Source organism: Equus asinus, chromosome 9 (assembly GCF_041296235.1).
Source record: "Equus asinus isolate D_3611 breed Donkey chromosome 9, EquAss-T2T_v2, whole genome shotgun sequence".
NCBI classification, from domain to species: domain Eukaryota; kingdom Metazoa; phylum Chordata; class Mammalia; order Perissodactyla; family Equidae; genus Equus; species Equus asinus.
In genome coordinates, this window is record NC_091798.1 from 47,337,793 (window position 1) to 47,360,074 (window position 22,282).

The 22,282-nt window shown below is 38.3% G+C and overlaps 1 protein-coding gene across 6 annotated transcripts in view; it reads right to left on the minus strand.

Moving 5' to 3' along the window:
* Positions 1–19,745, minus strand: part of LYRM7 (LYR motif containing 7) — a 52,908-nt gene extending 33,163 nt beyond the window's left edge. For all 6 annotated transcript variants that reach the window (XR_011505847.1, XR_011505848.1, XR_011505846.1 and 3 more), the window contains exons 1-4: positions 19,486–19,745; positions 13,517–13,589; positions 12,317–12,387; positions 7,575–7,656 (exon numbers count right to left, since the gene is read on the minus strand). Coding sequence is in view for 1 of the 6 variants with exons in the window: in XM_014859508.3 (XP_014714994.2) it covers positions 7,575–7,656; positions 12,317–12,387; positions 13,517–13,589; positions 19,486–19,503 (244 nt within the window). In the remaining 5 variants the exon portion in view is untranslated. The remainder of the gene's footprint in view (positions 1–7,574; positions 7,657–12,316; positions 12,388–13,516; positions 13,590–19,485) is intronic.
* Positions 19,746–22,282: the final 2,537 nt, after the last annotated feature.

A 22,282-nucleotide genomic window follows, 5' to 3' on the forward strand; every position in this document is an offset into this window, starting at 1 on the left:
AAAACTCTCTGTCTGCCATTAGCAGAGGGGCCACGCCCAGCATTCATGGCTCTGGGAGAGGCCCGGAGAGAATCCCAGAGGGCGGGGCGACCCCCAGCTGCTGTTGCCCGCCCCGTGGGACTAGGGATAGCGGGAGATCTCGGAGAGGACTGGGGCTGGGGGGAGTTCCAGAGACCCAGCTTCGTAGCCTAGGGGGAAACCCTACAGGCTCACAGCAGCCTTAGGGAAAGCCTCTGCACAGCACCAGTAGAAGGCACCCAGCCGCCAGCCACAAGGCTGGAAGACCCCAGGGCAAAAGCAGCATAGCTAGGTGAACTAACCACAGACTGTAGAAGATGCCAATAGCTCTCCTGCGACCCATAGAGGACAAGTGAGATTTTGTGGGTGCCGACAGCAACGGAGCGACAAATATAAGTGATCCCACCCCTGGCCGCTGGAAAAGCCCATAACACCATTGCAGACCCCAAGGAGAGAGCACATCTAGGTGGGCTGCAACAGTAGGCACCAGCAGCCTGAAGCCCCCCTGTGACGGCCCCCACGGCAGAGGAGGGAATACAAAGGGCCACTGTGGCTACGAGGAGGGGCCCAGGCCCAGTTAGCAACTGCGGACAGGGTTACTGGTTGGTGCAGTATAAACAGCTGCTCCCCCACCGCAGCAGCTGAAACAAGTGAAAGGAGCAACTAAACTCTATCTCCATGCGGAGGCACAAATCAACAACATCAAGCAATATGAAAAAAATACATTAAATCTCCAGAACAGAAAGAAAGTAACAAATACACAGAAAACAATCCCAAAGAAAATGAGATATATAACCTAAATGATGATGACTTCAAAACAGCCATCATTAAAATTCTCAATGAGTTAAGAGAGAATTCTGACCGACAACTCAACGAGTTCAGGAGCTATGTCACAAAAGAGTTTGATACGATAAAGAAGAACCAAACAGAAATATTGGAAATGAAGAACACAATAGAGGAGATTAAGAAAAATCTAGATGCTCTGAACAGTAGGGCCGATAATATGGAGGAAAGAATTAGCAATTTGGAAGATGGCAATATAGAATTGCTGCAGGCAGAGGAGGAGAGAGAAGCAAGACTAAAAAGAAATGAAGAAACTCTCCGAGAATTATCAGACACAATTAGGAGATGCAACGTAAGGATTATAGGTATACCAGAGGGAGAAGAGAAGGAGAAAGGGGCAGAAAGCCTATTCAAAGAAATAATGGCTGAGAACTTCCCAAATCTGGTGAGGGAGATGGATCTTCAGGTGACAGAAGCCAATAGATCTCCAAACTTTATCAATGCAAGAAGACCAACTCCACGGCATATAGTAGTGAAGCTAGCAAAAGCCAACGACAAGGAGAAAATACTAAGGACAGCCAGGCAAAAGAAACTAACCTACAAAGGAACCCCCATCAGGCTATCAGCAGATTTCTCAGCAGAAACTTTACAAGCTAGAAGAGAGTGGAATGATATATTCAAAAATCTGAAGGACAAAAATCTACAGCCGAGAATTCTCTACCCAGCGAAAATATCCTTCAAATACGATGGAGAAATAAAAACTTTCCCAGATAAACAAAAATTAAGGGAGTTCATTGCCACAAAACCTCCTCTTCAGGAAATCCTCAGGAAAACCCTCATTCCTGAAAAATCCAAAAAAGGAAAGGGGCTACGAAACCAAGAGCAGAGGAGATAAGTAGAAGGACAACAACAGAGAGTAGCAGCTCTACATCAGAACAGATTAAACCATGGGACGAGAAACAAAGGAAACTGAAGAAAACCGGAAAACAAGACACAAAATGGTAGTGGTAGGCCCCCACATCTCAATAATCACTCTAAATGTAAATGGATTGAACTCCCCAATCAAAAGACACAGAGTGGCAGGATGGATCAAAGAACAAGATCCAACAATATGCTGCCTCCAGGAAACACACCTCAGCCCCAAAGACAAACACAGACTCAGAGTGAAGGGATGGAGAACAATACTCCAAGCTAATAATGTACAAAAGAAAGCAGGTGTCGCTATACTAATATCAGACAAGGTAGATTTCAAAGCAAAACAGATAAAGAAAGATAAAGAGGGACAGTATATAATGATAAAAGGGACTCTCCACCAAGAAGACATAACACTTATAAATATATACGCACCCAACACAGGAGCACCAAAATTTGTAAAGCAACTCTTAATAGAACTAAAAGAAGACATCAACAACAATAAAATAATAGTAGGGGACCTCAACACACCATTAACACCAATGGACAGAACATCCAGACAGAAAATCAACAAGGAAATAATAGAATTAAATGAAAAATTAGACCAGATGGACTTAATAGATATATATAGAACTCTTCATCCAAAAACAGCAGGATACACATTCTTCTCAAGTGCACACGGAACATTCTCAAGGATTGACCATATTTTGGGAACCAAAGCAAACATCAATAAATACAAGAGAGTTGAAATAATATCAAGCATCTTTTCTGATCATAATGCTATTAAACTAGAAATCAACTACAAGAAAAAAGCAGAGAAAGGTGCAAAAATGTGGAGACTAAACAACACGCTTCTCAACAAACAATGGATCACTGAAGAAATTAAAGAAGAAATCAAATTTTATCTGGAGACTAATGAAAATGAGAACACGACATACCAAATCATTTGGGATGCAGCAAAAGCAGTCCTAAGAGGGAAATTCATCGCAATACAGGCTCACCTCACTAAACAAGAAAAAGCTCACACAAGCAACCTCAAACAACACCTAACAGAACTAGAAAAAGAAGAACAAACAAAGCCCAGAGTCAGTAGAAGGAAGGAAATAATAAAAATAAGAGCAGAAATAAACGATATTGAAACAAAAAAGACAATAGAAAGGATCAATGAAACAAAGAGTTGGTTCTTCGAAAGAATTAACAAAATTGACAAACCCCTAGCCAGACTCACCAAGAAAAGAAGAGAGAAATTGCAAATTAATAAAATTAGGAATGACAGAGGAGAAATCACAACAGATACCAATGAAATACAAGAGATCATAAGAGAATACTATGAAAAACTATATGCCAACAAATTGAACAACCTGGAAGAAATGGACAAATTCCTAGACTCCTACAATCTCCCCAAACTGAATCAGGAAGAAATGGAGAATCTGAATAGGCCAATCACAAGTAAGGAAATAGAAACGGTAATCAAAAACCTCCCCAAAAATAAGAGTCCAGGACCAGACGGCTTCTCTGGAGAATTCTACCAAACATTCAAAGAAGACTTAATACCTATTCTCCTCAAACTGTTCCAGAAAATTGAGAAAGATGGAGAACTCCCTAACACATTCTATGAAGCCAACATCACTCTGATCCCCAAACCTGACAAGGACAACACAAAGAAGGAGAACTACAGGCCGATATCACTGATGAACATAGATGCAAAAATCCTCAACAAAATTTTGGCAAACCGATTACAGCAATACATCAAAAAGATTATACACCATGATCAAGTGGGATTTATACCAGGGACACAGGGATGGTTCAACATCCGCAAGTCAATCAACGTGATACACTACATTAACAAAATGAAAAACAAAAACCACATGATCATCTCAATAGATGCAGAGAAAGCATTCGACAAGATCCAACACCCATTTATGATAAAAACCCTCAGTAAAACAGGTATAGAAGGAAAGTACCTCAACATAATAAAGGCCATATATGATAGACCCACAGCCAACATCATACTCAATGGACAAAAACTGAAAGCCATCCCTCTGAGGACAGGAACAAGACAAGGGTGCCCACTTTCACCACTCCTATTCAACATAGTACTGGAGGTGCTGGCCAGAGCAATTCGGCAGGAAAAAGAAATAAAAGGAATCCAAATAGGTAACAAAGAAGTAAAACTCTCGTTGTTTGCAGAGGACATGATCTTATATATAGAAAACCCCAAAGAATCCACAGAAAAACTATTAGAAATAATCAACAACTACAGCAAAGTAGCAGGGTATAAAATTAACGTGCATAAATCAGTAGCATTTCTATACACTAACAATGAACTAACAGAAAAAGAACTCAAGAACTCAATCCTATTCACAATCGCAACGAAAAGAATAAAATACCTTGGGATAAACTTAACCAAGGAAGTGAAGGATCTATACAATGAAAACTACAAGACTTTCTTGAAAGAAATTGACAATGACATAAAGAGATGGAAAGACATTCCTTGCACATGGATTGGAAGAATAAACATAGTTAAAATGTCCATACTACCTAAAGCAATCTACAGATTCAATGCTATCCCAATCAGAATCCCAAGAACATTCTTCACAGAAATTGAACAAACAATCCTAAAATTCATATGGGGCAACAAAAGACCGCGAATTGCTAACGCAATCCTGAGCAAGAAAAACAAAGCCGGCGGAATCACAATCCCCGATTTCAAAACATACTACAAAGCTACAGTGATCAAAACAGCATGGTACTGGTACAAAAACAGGTCCACAGATCAATGGAACAGAATTGAAAGCCCAGAGATAAAACCACACATCTATGGACAGCTAATCTTCGACAAAGGAGCAGAGGGCCTACAATGGAGAAAAGAAAGTCTCTTCAACAAATGGTGCTGGGAAAACTGGACAGCCACATGCAAAAGATTGAAAATCGACCATTCTTTTTCACCACACACCAAAATAAACTCAAAATGGATCAAAGACCTAAAGATTAGGCCTGAGACAATAAGTCTTTTGGAAGAGAATATAGGCAGTACACTCTTTGACATCAGTTTCAAAAGAATCTTTTCGGACACTGTAACTCCTCAGTTGAGGGAAACAATAGAAAGAATAAACAAATGGGACTTCATCAGACTAAAGAGCTTCTTCAAGGCAAGGGAAAACAGGATTGAAACAAAAAAACAGCTCACTAATTGGGAAAAAATATTTACAAGCCACTTATCTGACAAAGGGTTAATCTCCATAATATACAAAGAACTCACACGGCTTAACAACAAAAAAACAAGCAACCCGATCAAAAAATGGGCAGAGGACATGAACAGACATTTCTCAAAAGAAGATATGAATATGGCCAATAGACACATGAAAAGATGTTCATCATCGCTAATCATCAGGGAAATGCAAATCAAAACTACACTAAGATATCACCTTACACCCGTTAGATTGGCAAAAACATCCAAAACCAAGAGCGACAAATGTTGGAGAGGTTGTGGAGAAAAAGGAACCCTCATACACTGTTGGTGGGAATGCAAACTGGTACAGCCACTATGGAAAACAGTATGGAGATTTCTCAAAAAGTTAAAAATAGAAATACCCTATGACCCAGCCATCCCATTACTGGGTATCTATCCTAGGAACCTGATATCAGAAATCTCAAGAGTCCGTTGCACCCCTATGTTCATCGCAGCATTATTTACAATAGCCAAGATATGGAACCAGCCTACATGCCCAGAAACTGATGATTGGATAAAGAAGATGTGGTATATATACACAATGGAATACTACTCAGCCATAAAAAAAAGACAAAATTGGCCCATTCACAACAACGTGGATGGACCTCGAGGGTATTATGTTAAGCGAAATAAGCCAGTCAGAGAAAGACGAACTCTATATGACTCCACTCATAGGTGGAAATTAGTATATTGATAAGGAGATCTGATCAGTGGTTACCAGGGAAAAGGGGGGGTGGGGGGAGGGCACAGAGGGGGAAGTGGTGTACCCACAACATGACTAACAAAAATGTACAACTGAAATCTCACAAGGTTGTAATCTATCATAACATTAATAATAAAAAAAAAAAAAGAAATCTTGACCTCTATCTCACATCATATACAAAAATCAACTCTAGTTGATATAAACAACCAAAGGAAAAGATCAAACAATAAGGCTATTGGAAGAAAGCGTAGGAGATCTCGTCATGATTTTGCTTGAGACAGGCAAAGATTTCTTACACAGAATTCAAAAGTACTAACCATAAAGGAAAAAATGGGTAAACTGGTCTACATTAAAATTAAAAACTTCTCATCAAAAGATAACATTACCAGAACAAAAAAGAAAGCCACAAAGCAGAAGGTTGTTGTAATGCAAATATTCAGCAAAGGATCTGTATTCAGAACATAAAAAAAATTAGTTCAAATCAATAATAAAAAGGCAGATAACCTCTTAGAAAATGGTCAAAGACTTGAACAGCGACTTCATAAAAGAGAATATCCAAGTGGCCATTAAACAACTGAAAAAGTGCTAATACTTCACTAGTTACCAGAGAAATGCAAATTAAAATCACAACGTGATACCATTACACAACCATCAGAAAGCCTAAGAGATGCACAGTACCAAGCGTTGGTGAGGATGTAAAGCAACTGGAGCTCTCAGACGCCACTGCTGGAAGTGTAAAATTAGTCTCACCACTTTGGAAAACTGGTTAGCAGCATCTACTAAATCTGAATAAACACAAACTCTATGACCCAGAAATTTCACTGCTAGATATACATACACCTAAGAAAATGCATTTTATATGTATATTTATTTGTGTGTGTATACATGTATATCTATTTTAAACCAAAAGGTACATACAAGAATGTTCATAGAATCATTATTCATTATCATCCAAAATTAGGAACAATACAAATGAATAATAGTAGAATGGATAAACTGTGGTATAGTAAAATAATATTCATAGAAATATTGCTATACACAACAATATAGATAAATCTCACAAATAAAATGTTGAAAGAAGCCAGACAAAATAGTAATCCTATATAATTCAATTTATATAAAGTTCAAACACTTTATTATACTAAGTTAAAAATCTATAATGTTAAAAGTCAGGATAGTGGTTACGTTTGTGGGAAGGGGGTGACTGAGAGGAATATGAAGGGGCTTTGGGATACTAGTCATATGATATAACTTGATATGGATGTTGGCTACATGGATATTTCACTTTGTGAAAATTCACTGGACTGTAGTTACAAATTGTGCACTTTTCTGTTTGTGCACTTCACTAGTTTACCTTAAAGATAAAGATACCTTTCAAAAGTTTTGAATACCATCTTTTTTTCGTTGTTGTTACCTCCAAATATACTTCAGGAAATTAAAACAAAATATAATGTGAAATGCGATTCTGCTGAAGCCTCACCAGGAGTCTGGAGGTATTATGGAGGATGCTCAACTACATTTCTATTTCCTATAATCCCAAGTCTTCTGAATTAAAATAACTCTAATCATAGAATAAAAGGAAAGGAAACAGACTGAGTCTAGGCAGGTTATAAATGAACTAGAATAATTAGGAATGCCAAATAAATACAACAAAAATACTCATACTGTCTTTGTACCTGTATTTTGGTAATATAACCAGTGGTTAAGATTAAAAAGAAAAAATAAATTAAAAAAGAAAAAACAATCTGGTAAAACGAAGTTTCATAATTCAGCATTTTTAAATGGTAGCCTTGCAAATGTATGCAAGATATACCACATTGTCTGGCAAAATCAAGCTGTTTTACCACTCAGCATTAAAAGCACTGTAATTGTTCAATTTTTAAAACACACTGCAGTCAGAAAACATTTTTCTTTAATTTTACTTACTCAGTGTATTGTGGTCTGTGTGGATACCTTGTATAACAGATGTTCTAAGCAACAATTCAACATCGGAACCTATTTTTATTAGCTGTTAAGAAAACCAAACAAACAGAATAAATCCTTTGGGTGTTTTTTCAATGGTTCATACAAATGTACTGTTTTTGAAAACTATAGGTTTGCTACAATTTCTTTTTAGATAATACTGTCTTTAACTTTTTGTAACCATCCCAAGTATACAGAAAGCTCAAGACACCCATATACTTTTAACTTTATCCATCCACTCCATATTTTGTTCCAAAACAGATTTAGATTTTTTTGTAATATATATTTTACAATGTGTTTAAAATCCACAGTTTTGTTTATTTTTTGGTGAGGAAGATTGGCCCAAGCTAACATCTGTGCCAATCTTCCTCTAATTTGTATGTGGGTGGCCACCACAGCATGGCTTGATGAGTGGTAGGTCCGTGCCTGGGATCTGAACCCGGGCTGCAGAAGCAGATCGTGTTGAACTTAACTATTACACCCATGGGGACAGCCCCCAATTGTCCTCTTTTCTTGAGGAAGAATTGTCCTGAGCTAACATCTGTGCCCATCCTCCCCTATTTTGTATGTGGGTCACCGCCACAGCATGGCTTGATGAGCAGTGCAGGTCCACACCCAGGATCTGAACCTGCAAACTCTGGGCCACTGAAGTGGAGCACGCCGAACTTAACCACTACGCTACCAAGCCAGCCCTCAAATCTACAGTTTTTTTGGCAGAGGAGGGTTGAATCTTTCTTTTATATTATTGGATGTTCTGAACACTAGAAAGAGTAATGGATTAGGAACCAGAGTACTTGGATTCCAACTCTGTCTCTGTCATTAAGAGCATGGCCTTGGGGTTAATAACTTAGTCTCTCTAAGTTTCAGAACTCATCATATGCAAGATGAAAACTGGACTAGAAGAGCGATTCTCAAACCTGTGGATTCCTGAGGGACCTTGAGACCTCTTCACAGCACCCATGAAGTCAAAATTATTTTCATAATACTAGAGCCTATTGTTTGAGTTGTGAGCAGAAGTAGATCTTTCTCCATGGAATACCATTTTTACTTGAATGAATCACTGACAGATAAACTATGACTATTCAGTCTTGGGTATGTGGCAGACATTTTCTTGGAAATGAGTGAAGTGAGTCTGTCACTTCAAGAAAACAACTGACAGCATCTGCTGACAATGATAAAACTCAAGTTTTCAAGCAAAAACTGAAATTCTGCAGAAATTGTATCTGCTGCTGTAAGCCTGACAGCTTCCCAATACTTAAAGATTTTTCTGATGAGATGATATTGATATTAATATATATAACTTTAAAATATTACATATTGAACTATATCAACATTTGTAAGATCTGCATTACTTGATGAACCTGTATTTTCCAAATCATCAGTGCACGATGTTATAAAATCATGCATGGGTAAAAGATCCATTCAAAGGGAAGGATAAATTACAATGTATTGGCTGAATAAATGAAGACTTGAGGGCATGTGGAAGAATATCCTACGAAGAAGCAACAGCACAACGGCCCTGAGACAGGAAAGTTCTTGGTAAATTCAAGCACCCTCAAAGAAGGCAAAGATTGGAAGAGTGAGAGGGATGTGGTGAGTTGAGGTGGGAAGTTAACAGGAGTCAGACAATAGAGTCTCATAGGTCATGGCAAGGACTTTCGATTTTACTTTGAATGGGATGATAAGCCATGGGAGTTGTGAATAGAGCAGTGATGGGATATGCCTTTTTTAAAAGGCTCACTCTGCCTTTAAAATTATTGAGAATAGGCTGCAGTCAGGTAGGAAGCAGGGAGACCCAGTGGGAGGCAGTTGTAACAATCCATTGAGATATGATGGCTTGAACCAGGAGATAACAATGGGGAGGATGAGAAGTGGTCAAATTCTGGATATATTTTGAAGGTGAAGCCAATATGATTTACTGGCAGACTGGATGTAAGTGTGAGAAAAGGAAAGCAATCAAGAAAGAGAGCATCAAGGTTTTTGGTCTGAGCATTCAAAAGGAGGAAGCTGCTATTAATTGATATGGAAAAGACTGTGGAAGAGCAAAGCCTCAGTTCCTGACAGACCTGAGAAGGGTAGAGACAGCCTTAGCAGGGTAGAGAAAGGAAAAAAAATGAGCCTCCTCACTCATTAGAGGTGTATAAACTGAGTCAAGTCCCAGATTTAAGGCTGAAAACAAGGCTAGATGAGGAACAAAGAATAGGGGAGATCAGAAGGGATGAGCAGACGGGGTCTGTATGAACCTCGGAACCAAAAAAAAATATATATGTAGATACATACATACATACATACATACATATATATATATACACACACACATTATATTCATGGTCTAACAGATAACTGAATTACACATTACAACTAAACTTTAAGGAAATCTACCACTTGTTGAGGTGTAGTATCAAAGAATATTCACAATTATTTGAAAAGGCGATACCCCTATCTGTGTGAGGCTGAATTTTCTTCATATACTTCAACCTAGAAAACATTGCGCCAGATTGAATGAGGAAGCAGATTATGAGAATTTAGCTGACTTCTATTAAGCCAGACATTAAAAAGATTTGCAAAAATGTAAAACAATGCCACTCTTCTCACTAAATTCTTTCGAAAATACATTTCTCATAAATGTTGTGTTTGTTAACACATAATGGGCTTATTATTATTTTAAAATGATTTAATCAATATATATTTAAAAAATTTGTTTTAATTTCTAATATGGTAAATATTTATAGACATTAAAACATAAACAGCACTTTTCGGGGTCCTCAATTTTTAAGAAGGTAAAAGGGTCTTGAGACCAAAAAGTTTGAAAATTGCTGGTCTAGAGGATGCTTAAGATTCCTTTTGGTGCCAAGATTTCATAAACCCTCTAATACGTGACAATGCAATTATCTAAAAACTCCTGAATATTTAATATACACAGAGTTACAGAAAGTACAAAATATACATTTGTATATAATAAACATCTAATTTCTAGATTGCTTAATGTTAAATCAGTGCTCTACAAGTACAATGAATTTGGGAGATTATAGTTTATTTTCCCAGTTTAGTTGATATAAACAGACCTCAATTTAAAAGTTTTTAAAGCATGATTTCAAAATTTAAAAGTAATTACCATATTGTTATTAACCAGTCTACTGAATAGCAAATAGTACCAACTTCCGAATATAACTTTTAACTTCTCTTCAAGTCATGACTTGATCATAATGTCATCTTCACTTCTCCCATGAATAAAAATTCAGTTCCTATTTGCCCTATCATATGCTTTCCTTATATTGTAGGGACATAAATACTTAGGCTATGTCATTTTGTCTCATCAGCTTTATTCATTACAGATATTTACTATTTCAAAAATAGCATTTTTCTTTACTAAATATAAATGCATCTTTATCAATTTTTTTAACATGTGGAAATTTTATTAACCATTGAAGAATTTCTCTAATCTGTACTTTCCTCTTTACCAAACCAATTCTTAGAACCATAACTACCCTTTCAAATAATTTTCCATTTTTCATTTTCTTCCTAAGGATCCTTTGTCTACGTTTATACAAAGCCAGATATAGGAACACTTAGGAAGCTCAAGACAGAGACAATGTGTATATGTGGTATGATTTTATACAGCAAAAGAATCATTGTGCATTTTTTTTAATGAACATTAAAAGTATATTAATGGGGACTGGCCTGGTGGCGCAGTGGTTAAGTGCACACGTTCTAATTTGGCAGCCCAGGGTTCGCCAGTTCAGATCCCGGGTGCGGACATGGCACTGCTTGGCAAGCCATACTGTGGGAGGCGTCCCACATATAAAAAAGTAGAGGAAGATGGGCAGGGATGTTAGCTGAGGGCCACTCTTCTGCAGCAGAAAGAGGAGGATTGGGGGGGCTGGCCCCGTGGCCGAGTGGTTAAGTTCGCGCGCTCCGCTGCAGGTGGCCCAGTGTTTTGTTGCTTCGAATCCTGGGCGCAGACATGGCACTGCTCACCAAACCACGCTGAGGCAGCGTCCCACATACCACAACTAGAAGGACCCACAACGAAGAATATACAACTATGTACCAGGGGGCTTTGGGGAGAAAAAGGAAAAAAATAAAATCTTTAAAAAAAAAAAAAAGGAGGAGGATTGGCAGCAGATGTTAGCTCAGGGCTGATCTTCCTCAAAAAAAAAAAAAAAGTACATTAATGAACATTAAGAACACTAGGGAGCTCACAGACTAGTGTCAGTAGACTGTCTTCACCTAGAGCAAGTGACTAAAATGCAAATACAGAAGGCAAAGCAATCATAGTTCCTAAACTCTGGCTGGTTAACTTCCACTGCCAAGATAGAAATTTAAAAAAAAACTATCTATCTAGTTAAGCTAAATGAGTAGGAGTTCCCTCTGTAGTTCTGAGTTACTATAACACTCATTCTCCTTAGTTTCAGTCGCTTGCCTTAGGTGAAGTTAGAATTTCTGTGGGTTTTTGGGTTGCTCTTGCTTTGACCATGGCTACATCCATGTTCTTTCTACCAGGCAACCTGCTGTTTTATGGGTGTAGGCAGATGACCCTGAGGAGGTAAGCCATACCAAACAAGTGATGGTTATCTACAGTTGTGATGGTTTTAACTATCAAGTATTGGTTTTTATTTCATATAACCGCTCTATTTTCATCATTTCCTCTAGTTGCTGAGAAAATTTATAAGTTTTATGATAACTGAAAAACTCAATTACTGTACCTCTTCTATTTTCTTAGGAGAAGTTTCACTTTTATTGCTTTTGAATTCTTCATTTATCTTTATTCTGGCTGCTAGAAAGAGAAAAATACACATACAGTTATTTGCTTTTCTAATTTATAATTCCTGTCCCAACAATTTACATGTTCTTCATTTTGAATGACAATTTCTCTAGTAGAGGAAACAGTTTTGCTCCATGTAAGACAAAGTATAAAAATAAAAGTATAGTATAAAAAAATAGTATAAAAAATATATATAAATAAAGTATAAAAAATAAATTTAATAAAAAAGTCTCTTGGAAAGTTTTTGACAGGCAAATTTGTAGTTACACCTAATATAAATCTTCAGTGCTCTAATATTTTTGCTCCTGCTTTTTACTTCCAATTTCATTTGCGTACTTCTAGCTATTGGATTCTAATCAATCTAATTTAATATTGTTTCTATAAATCTCAGGATTTAAATTAAAATTCTCTTTTTAAAAATGGCAAAACTCAATACATATAAACATGTTAAACCATACACACACACAATTAAAATAAAGATATGGTAGCAAAGAGGAGATATAAGTATAATTTTGAGTGCCTTGGTTGATATGTAGAGTGAGTGAAAAATAAAACTTTTGTTCACTACACCATTGAGACTTTGGCATCATCACAGCACCATAATTTAGTCTAAACTAACTGACAAACTGCCTTACTGTGTTGCTGTGAGCATTTAACGTAACAATCCATGTAAAGTACCTAGTAAATATGCAATGTTAGCTGTTCTTATAATTATTTCACTTAAAAACATTTAAAGCAAGCAGAAAGGTGTGAGATTTCACCACGCTACTCAGAATGGCAGGCAATTTAAATATTACGGACAAGAGGGAACTACTGTATCTGGCCACTGAGACTGTGAAAATTTGATCATATAATAGAGAAATGAGTTTAATGGCTTGAACATAAGGCAAGCAATGCAGCACACTGAAATTCTGATCCTTTTTTTCTTCTGATTCTTTATGAAGACTTGATCTAAAATTTTTCTTTAAGCAGATACACCTCAAAAAAGTGTAATATAAACTCACCTTTACATTATGACATTAAGGGGAGAGATAATGAAGGTCATTCCTCAAGATGGGTCTTGACCATACAGGGTCTCTTGGATATACCAGCACTCATCTCAAGAATGGACTTGCTCCACAGGGGAAAAAAATAACCTTACCTTCTAATGCTCTGGCATCATTTTTAAAAACTTGTTGTCCGGTCCTGTGCAATGTTTTAAAGAGCTGTAAAACCTGTAGAGAAACTCAGAATTCAGACCTCAAAAGAAAAAATTTCACATTTTACATAATTACAAAGATTAAACAGTATTTCCTTTCTGTTACTTAGACTATTTTTCAAAATAGCTGGTGAAAACTAGGGTTTGCCAAAATAACTTTCCCTTGATTATTTAAGTTTAAAAAAATTAGCTTTATTTACAAGAATAATACAAAGTTCTTTGAAACAAAACAATACAAAGATGGTTAAAAAGTTAATAATCCCCCTGCCAAAAACCACTCTGCTAAGGTAATCAACTTTACCAATCTGGTATGTATTTGTTCTCACTTTTCTTAACATATTGAGGCCTTCATCTGCTCTTAAAGTCATATACACATATTCATAAGCTCATGAACTTACATCTCTTACATCTTAAGAGAGAACTGAAGGAAGATGTTTCAGATAATTTAGGCAAGTTTAATTGTGATTTCTCAAAAGAGAAGTGGAACGCTGAGACTTATGAATATTCTATGACTGTGTTAAAAAAACAGAAAAGAGCCTGCTATTTTGGTAGAAGACAGATTGTGAACATGCTTTAGTGACAGGCCAAGGCCACCTCACATTGCTCAAGTCCAAAATGGTACTCAATGCTGTTCCCTCAATAATGCTCTTTCTCCTGTCTTCTCAATTTCAGTTATAGAAGATGCCAAATATCTCAAGCCAGAAACCTCTAGGTCATTCTTTATATCTACCTTACTTCTCATGTAGAAACTTTAGGAATGTCTCTCTAATCTTCTATACATTCACCATTCCCTGAAACTATTTAAGTTCAGACCCTCCCCATCTCTTGTTCAGACCACTTACAAAGATTTGTCACTCTGCCACCATTCCCTCCTTTCTTCCAGTCCATCCATCAGATAACAATATTTAACATACTGAGTATATCCTGTGTGCTAAGCACTGTTTCAAGTATTTTACATATGTTAAAAAAAACTATAACATCAAAGGCAGGCACCAAATCAGAAACAGGAAACAGGTAGCAGAAAATGTAAAAACAAAACAAAAACCGAATGACCACAAAGAGCTCCTTCAGAAACATAAGTTATTGCAAACATGGAATAACAACAAAAGGAAGTTATAATAAATTAAAAAAGGAACATTCAGAAAACTCCTAAAAGCTCTTGGATATCAAATGAGCAATAGCAAAGATTAAGTTGCAAAAAGTTGCCTGGAAAGTAGAATAAAAATTCAGAGATAGAAATTGAGGGGAGAAAAGAGAAGAAAATTAAGAGAATAGTCTAAATGGCCCAACAGTTACATTAATATGATCTTCAACAAAGAGAGAATAGAGAAAACAGATGGAAGAAATTAAAAGGGGGAAAAAAAAAAAGAAAATTTCCACAAGTAAGGCACATGAGTTACTAGATTGAAAGGGCTCCACCAAGTACCCAACACAAAACCCATACCACTGCACATTATGATGTAAGTTCAGCACAATGCTAATGAAAAGAAAAATCTCAGAGGGAAAAAACAGTTCACATATACAGGACAGAAAATCAGAATGGCACCTCACTTCTAAGGAGCATTGCTGTGAGAAGACAATGGTATAATATCTTGAAGTTTTGAAAAAAATGTCTAGCTTAGAATACCATTCCTAGTCAGGCTATCACCTAACTATAAAGGCAAATAGATATTTTCAGAGATACAGTCTCTCATCTGCCATACACCCTTTAGTGGAAAGCTGTAGAAGAATGTGCTCCACCAAAACAAGATGAGCCACAAAAGAAAAAAACATGGGAATCAGGGAGACAAGTAATCCAACACAGGAGAGGCAGAGATGAGGGTGAAGGGCAAATACAGGTCAGCATTTGTGCAGCCAGCCTGGAAAACTAGTCTGGACTAAAGCAAAAGGTTCAACTGCTCCAGAAAAGATGTTGCTAGGAAAAAAACGAAATTGGTAGACTTCAGTTTTGCTCTGAGTTTGGAAACAGATATGTAGGAAACTAGCCAATGATAATGAAAATAAGACAGTTACTAATTTCAAGAAAAACTAAGAAAGAAAGGCAATGTAATCATATAGTATTATATTAGAAGGCTCAGCTGTGGACAAGTTTTATATAGTTATAATAATATCAAAGGTGAAAACCTGATTCACCAAAATTCTGAGAGGAATAGTGTGTAAGGGGAGCTTAGTTCTCAACTTCCCTAGTAAAAAGTCAATAAATAATATCTCCAAAGAGAAAAAAAAAATAAATAGCAGTTTAAACTTGTTATTTAGAAACATAGAGGTAAATTTCAGAACAAATAGCTAAAATGATTAAAGGTGCTTATCTCTGGGGAACAGGAATCGGGGATATGTAGAAGGAAGTAGACACTCACTGGTTTCTGTGTAACAATATTTCACTTCTTAAATTTTACATATTCATCACTTTTATAAAAACTAAAAAATTATTTTAAAGAGAGAAAAGGAAAAGACACTATCAAAAAAAAAAGACAACCCACAGAATTGGAGAAAATATTTGCAAATCATATATCTGATAAGGGGCTAGTATCTAGAACATATAAAGAACTTTCATAACTCAACAATGAAAAAAAACTAATTTAAAAATAGGCTAAGGATTTGAATAGACATTTCTCCAAAGAAGACAGATAAATGGCCATTAAGGCCCTGGCAAGATGCTCAACATAATTTGCCATCTGGGAAATACAAACCTAAATCTCAGTGAGATACTATTTCACCTCAGTAGGATGGCTAGAGTCAAAAAAGACAGTCAATAACAAGTGTTGACAAGGATGTCGAAAAATTGTAACTCTTATACGTTGTTGGTGGGAATTTAAAACATCGGAAAACAGTCTGGCAGTTGCTCAAAAAGTTGAACATAGAGTTATCATATGACCTAGCAATTCCACGCATAGGTCTATACCCAAGAGAAAGGAAACATACGTTCACAAACAAACTTATACTTGAATGTTCACAGCAGTATTATTCATGATAGTCAAAAAGTAGAAACAACCCAAATAAATGTCTGTCAACTCATGAATGGGTACATAAAATGTGGTATATCCATATTGTTATGCCTTGATTTGTGTCCACCCCAAAAGACATGTTGAAGTCCTAATCGCCAGTACCTGTAAATGGGACCTTATTTGGAAATAGGGTCTTTGTAGATGTAATCAAATTAAGATGAGGTCATTAGAGTAGGCCCTAATCCAACATGACTGTTACCCTTAAGAGAAGAGGAAAAGGCCATGTGAAGACAGGGACACATGGGGGAAGACTGACATGTGAAGATGGACGTGAGCAATGCAACAGCACACCAAGGATTGACAGCCACCACCAGAAGCAAGGAAGAAGTAAAGATTCTACCAAGAGTCTCAGAGGAAGCATGGTCTGCTGGCACCTTGAATTCAGACTTCTATCCTCCAGAACCGTAAGACAATAAATTTGCTGTTTTAAGCGACCTACTTTGTGGTACTTTGTTAGAGTGGCCAGAGGAAGCTAACACAGATTTTAGTACTGGGAATTGGGGTTCTACTATAACAAGCAACAAAAAGGTGGAAGTGGCTTTGGAATTGAGTAATGTGTAGAGGCTGAAAGAATTTGAGGGTTTTGTTTCATAGCAAAACCCAAGATTGCAAGGCTGGCCCTGTGGCGTAGTGGTTAAGTTCAGCATGCTCTGCTTCGGAGGCCTGGGTCACGGGTTCACATCCCCTGTGCAGACCTACACCACTTGTCAGCCATGGTGTGGCAGCAACCCACATAAAAAGTGGAGAAAGACTGGCACAGACATTAGCTCAGGGTTAATCTTCCTCAAGCAAAAAAAGAGGACAACTGGCAACAGCTGGTTAGCTCAGGGCTAATCTTCCTTAGCAGAAAAACCCACAAAAGGCCAAGATTGCCTTGAAAAGACTGTTGGTAGAAACACAGACTTTAAAGGTGACAGAACAATACAGAAATCCACGTAGTTCAATATTACAAGAGCAGTGGAGGACAGATTGCATGAGATTAAGAAGAAAATGAAAGGTAAGTAAACCTAATTGTTTTACATGCTATTCAGAGGAGGAAAAAAACGAAAGTGATTCCATTAGTTTAACAACCAGCATCCCCAATTTAAGAACCACTTTAAGAAAAAGCAAATGTCATCATTACTTCCTTGGAGCTATTGCAGCTAGTATCACTTTGGAGTCAATAAACTTTTATTAAAAAGCAGAGAGCCAGGTCGCAGATTGTCTTCTCTTCCTCATTTACTTACATTAATTGGACAAACTGAGGCAGTATATATAGGAAGTGGATTCTTTACAGTCAGATCAGTTTGAACCTGACATTGCCACTTCTTGTAAGCTTGGACAAGTTACTTAGCCTTTTGTCTCAACTTTCTTGAACAATGGGCTAATTTCAAGGGTACATGGTATAATTTCTGTACCAAGTTTCACTTTAGATAGTCACTACTTACCTATCTCTTCTAAGTCTGGGTTATATGCTCCTCCTGAGTACACCCACAGCACTAGGCACTTTCTACATTGTATGTTCACTAAATGCTAACTTGCTGTTGTCCCATACTTCCTCAAAGGCTTCTTGGTCACCACCCCCTCCACACATACCACACATGGTAGGCCTTGCCAAAGTGTTTTTGAAATGAATTCTATTTAATTTCATTTGTATTCAAGTTTTCCCAGCAACTTCTCACTTTAAGGATGTTCCATACGCTACTCCCTCTTTCTGAACTACTCTTTTCTCTCTTCTCCTTGCTAATTTCTAATCATTCAGGTCTCAATTTACACTTCTATGAGAGATTTTTTTTTGTATCCCTCCAGATAGGTCAAATCCCAGTCCTATGCTCACAAAATACACTGCATTTTCCATCCGAAGCACTTACTATAATTGTAATTAAGTAATTGTTTAAAATCTCCCCACTTGCCAGCCTTAAGTATGAAGGCAAAGGTGTTCTATTTATCATTGCATCCATTATGCCTAGACAGTATAGACTAAATGCTGCCTGATAGGTATTACTAATAGCTATTATGGACACTCAATACATTTTTTGAATGAACAACCCTTTACATTTCTGTTTCTACTGGTGGTGTGACATACATTAAAATACACTGAGAACACCAAGTTCAGTTAGTACTGCCTGGTGTACATGAGGAACCGCTTGGTGGCTCCCTATTATCGACCAACCATAAGCATTGATTTTCCTCACTATACTGTAGCAGGCCATTTTCCCCTTCCCATGTCTCTGTTTCAGCCAACCACAGGAACAAGTCCTAGCCGGCCATGCTGATGATATCTAAGGTTACGGACAACCGGTCCCTGAGAACTGTGCGCCAGCCAGGAATGTGCATCAGTTTGACGAGAAATGAATCTGAGAACAGGTCCGCAGGGATGTGACGGGGGCGGGGCCATCACTACCCAGCTCTTTTGGAGCATCAGGTCTCACGGTCCTCTGCTCTGTGCCGCTAAATGTTACTTTTGGTAAGTGATTTTGCCGCGACTCGATTTCCTTGGTTCCTAGACTTCTGTGTACCTTCGGGTTATTGGACTAAACCTTTCCCCTCATGGGAGGGTTGCAGCGCAGGACCGCCTTAAGCGTCTCGTACACATCCCACGGATGTGAAATGCGTCCCTCAGACAAATACTCCGTGGGGAGATGGAACGGGGGCAGAACTCAAGTGGCGGGCTTACATCTTGGATAAACGCTCGGTACACTGGTTGACTAAGAAGTAGGAGCCACTGGTGCCTCCCTCCCTCCTCCGCACCTGCACAAACCATCGACCGCCCTTCGGGGTTGGTCGCCGGGCTCCTCAGGGGGAACGGCTACATCCTTCGTGGACGGTCCTGAACCTCAGCTACAAAGACTTTAGACAACCTTGCTAAGGCCACACCCTTACCCTCCCCACCCGCATCGGAACCAACCCGTCCGTGGGCCCTGTCACCTTGGCCGCCTGACCCATCGCTCTCCTCGCCACTGCGTCTACCTCTCCGGCGGTCAAGCTGCCCCGCCTCTCGGCAACCAATCACCACCTGGCTTGGACCGTCTAACTCCCTAGAGCCATGATCGTAACGCGCCACAACCAATCACCAAGCAGGTATCCGTCGTAGCCCCGCCTTTCGAGGAGGGACACCGGTGAGGAGTTTGCTAAGACGGAGCCATCTAGTAAACCCGCGAGAAGCCGCCGCGCCCAATTACCGGAGAGGAGAACGGAAATCTCCTGGACGCCATGTTAGTTAGGGGCAGAGTCACTTCCGGTGTTTTCTGACGCAAGCTGTGGTGGCGGATAGTGGATTGATATTTAATGGATGGCTTCGGCAGCTATATGTCGTTACCTTCTGTTTGGTGTTGAGGTTGTCTATTAAAGAACCCTTATTTTAACGTTTCCAAGTTGCGACTGTCTCCTTGCAAAACTGCATAAATATGAGCCAAGCCTAACAACCACAGCGGGCGCTGACTGGAACACTGACTCCGAAAAGTGCTATTCATACATTCTCTCATTTAATTCCCCCGGAAGGTGAGGTTGAGTTACTTTCTTGAGACTACACGTCTAGTAAATGGAGGTCTGGGATACAAATCCCTATGCCTAACCAAAAAGCCTACTCTTACCCTCCACATCTTGCCTACTCAACTTATCCTACTCCTTGGCTTTGCTGGTCAAGAGGTGGGAAATGGATAGTTTGTTAGCAGCATCACGATCATAGACAATCATAAACCATTTATTTAAGTACATTTTAACTTACGACCTTGCAAGTATTAACGAAAAATTTCGACCTTGTTCCCATTACATAATCATTGTTTGTCTTCCCTACCCGCACAGCCTTTCAGGTTAACTTTTAGGTGAAAAAAAAATTGACTTTTTATTAGGAATGAAAGTCAATGAATCTCCAAGACCTTTTTCATTGTCTGTGATTTATGTCATTTTAAAGAATATTGCACGTCATCATGAGATTAGCAAGATAATAGTTGACTTTATTTTTTAAATTAAAATGTATTAGATTTGCAAAAGAGTGTTTAACATAAACAGTTAAACTAAATATACTAGGTACTTGTATCCAGGAAACAATAAATTAGATTATCTTGTGACATTGCATTGTACTGCCTTCTGATTGCTAATGAAAGAGTAAAGGATGCTTATTTTCATTTCCAGTTTAGAATCATATCCCAATTTCCTGAAAATTTGTAATTTATTGTAATAATTTCTAGCTAAGTAGGGTCCTGTATTCAGTTAGTCAAAACCCCTCACTTGCCAGTATTGAAAATACAGTTCTCATAGTGTCAAAATCAGTTTAGTCCTGAAGCTTCTCTTCTCTTAGATAAATCTGTACGGTTCCTTTGGCTGTTCCATAAATGGGTGATTATTCTGGAAATATGTCCTGATTTATTGGCATCTCAAAGTGTGGAACTCAGAAATGAACAGGAAATTCCAGCATGTTCATCATGTGAGTTCATGGAGTTTTGTGGTAGGCAGAATGATAGCCTCCAAAAGATGTTCCTGTTTAACCCTAGGAACTTCGGAATATGTTACCTTATTTGACAAAAAGGACTTTGCAGATGTGATTAAACTAAGGATTTTGAGATGGGAAGGTTATCCTGGATTGTCTAGTGGGCCCAATGTAATCACAAGGATCCTTGTACGTAGAAGAGGGAAGCAGAGTCAGGGAGAGGTTTGAAGATGCTCTGCGGTTGGCTTTGAAGATGGAGGAATGGACCACAAGCCAAGGAATGCAGGTAGCCTCTAGAAGCTGGAGAAGGCAAGGGAACCGTTTCCTCCTAGAGCCTCTGGAAGGAATGCAGCCCTGCTGACACCTTGATTTTGGCCCAGTGAAACTCATTTTAGACTTCTGAGATCGAGAATGTCATCTGCTTGTGGGCCCTTCCATCATCAAAGCCAACAGTAGAGCATCTTGAATCTTTGCCTCTCACTCCTACTTCCATCATCATGTCTCCTTTTCTGACTCTCATGCCCCTGTCTGCTTTCAATTATAAGGGCCCCTGTGATTATAATGGGCCTTCCCGGATAATCCAGGACTCTCTCTGCCTCAACATCCTTAATCACATCTGCAAATCCTCTTCACCATGTAAAGTAACATATTCACGGGTTCCAGGGATTAGGACGTGGGCATCTTCTGTCTACCACACCCAGCTTGGGTGAAGCTTGTCAAGAAGGTTGAAATGAAAGGAAATGAAGTAGAAGCAGCATCCATGGGCCTGATCACATAAGAGCCCTAAAACCAAGGTAAGGATTTTGGATTTAATTCTGTGATGAAATGCCTTACCAGCAGGAGAGTAACATCATTATTTATATTTTATAAAAATCATTTCGGGTGCTATATGGCAAACTGACTATAGTGGAAGCAGAGAGGCCAACTGTGAGGCTCTTGAAGTACTCCAGGCAAGATATGACAGTGACTTGGATTAAAGGATGTGAGAAGTGATTAGATTCATGATATGTGTTGAAAGTACACAGAGAAGAGTTAAGGATGATTTCAAGGCTTTTGGCTTGAGCAATTGGGTCAATGGTATTATAGTAGAATTAGGATGCTGCAGGAGGAAGTTTTTTGTTTGTTGTGGAGGGAGTAAAAATAAATTTGAAGTACCTGGTAGACATCCAAATGGAGATGGTGAGTATGCAGTGATATGTACCATAGATCAATCTGGAATTAAGGTGAGACGTAGGTCAGGAGATAAATACTGGAGAGTCATTGCTCTGTACATAATAAAGCATCAGACTTACTGAA